Source organism: Trichechus manatus, unplaced genomic scaffold (assembly GCF_000243295.1).
Source record: "Trichechus manatus latirostris isolate Lorelei unplaced genomic scaffold, TriManLat1.0 scaffold00054, whole genome shotgun sequence".
NCBI lineage: Eukaryota > Metazoa > Chordata > Mammalia > Sirenia > Trichechidae > Trichechus > Trichechus manatus.
In genome coordinates, this window is record NW_004443990.1 from 17,227,356 (window position 1) to 17,228,614 (window position 1,259).

Consider the following 1,259-nt stretch of genomic DNA (forward strand, 5'->3'; position numbering starts at 1 on the left):
CAGCTTCTTGGGAGGCAGGGCTCATAGCAGGGCTGAGTGAAGGTGGTGAGGTTGAGGTTCTCCAGGCCGGGGGTTGGCAGGCTGGAGTTGAGCAGGAAGCAGGTGGGCACGCAGGGCTGAGGGACGTGGCAGGGTGGGGGGGAGTTGTCACAGCACGTTGGCTCCAGTAACCAGACTGTGTGCGGGCAGGTGCTGGGCAGGCAGACTCCACATGGGCAACATTTGTCAGAAGAGCAGATGGTGGTGGCAGGGCCAGTGGGGACGCTGCAGCAGCGGGAAGCACAGCAAGCCATGGCGTTGGGAATCTGGTTTGCTTTTGATTTCTTGGAAAGAAAGATGATGTGTCTGCAGTACAAATGTCTCCTGTCACTTTGGAGCTCTTATATACCCTCCCTAATGGGTGTTGGTCCAACCAGAAGGCTTCTTTCCTGGTACTTGTTTCTGTTAGTGTACCCATTATCCTCTAATTGGTTTGCCGTTTAGATGCCTGTAAACAGTCTCTATTTTCCTAATTAACTTTTATTGGAGTTCATTGCTAAACCTGAACTGATTACTCTTGCTGTTTGTCACTGGAACACAGCTTTATGAGGTATCCCTAAAGGCTTCTGCTATTATAATTCTAACACCAGCCCTGCTGGGGAATACTGAGTGACAGTAGACCTGTAGTATGTAGGCCTTTTTTTCTACTGCTGCTTAGTTTTTATTCTCTTTACCTTTATCTGTATCGGTTGGTCTGATGAAGTATTCTTTTTTAAAAGATCTGAGATTAATTTTAGTAACTTTCTTTTAGCTTGGAGTTTTTGAAGATCCAAATCACATTAATGTAGAGAAGTATGCTATTGAGGAGTATGGGCAAGCTTCAAAAAAAACATTCATTCATTCACGTTTTTGACTATAAAATTGTACATGTTCATTTTGAAAATACAGAAAAGTATAAAGAAAACAATATATCCATAATCTTAAGATTGAGAGAAATTCTGTATGTTTGTGAATGGATAGATAGATAGACAGACAGAGAGACAGACAGACAGACATATAGATAGCCAGTTGTTGTTGGTGTTAGGTGCTGTCAGGTTGGTTCCAACTCATAGCAACTGCACGCGCCACAGAATGAAACACTGCCTGGTCCTGTGCCATCCTCGCAGTCGTTGCTATGTTTGAGCCCATTGTTGCAGCCGTTGTGTCAGTCCATCTTGTTGAGACTCTTCCTCTTTTTCACTGACCCTCTACTTTACCAAGCATGTTGTCCTTCTCCAGGG

At 44.6% G+C, this 1,259-nt stretch overlaps 1 protein-coding gene across 1 annotated transcript in view; it reads right to left on the reverse strand.

Annotated features, from left to right (window-relative positions):
* Positions 1–320, reverse strand: part of LOC101358583 (keratin-associated protein 3-3) — a 5,013-nt gene extending 4,693 nt beyond the window's left edge. The window contains exon 1 of the mRNA XM_023732846.1: positions 5–320. Coding sequence (XP_023588614.1) covers positions 5–293 — 289 coding nt within the window. The 5' untranslated portion in view covers positions 294–320. The remainder of the gene's footprint in view (positions 1–4) is intronic.
* Between the last annotated feature and the right edge of the window lie 939 nt (positions 321–1,259).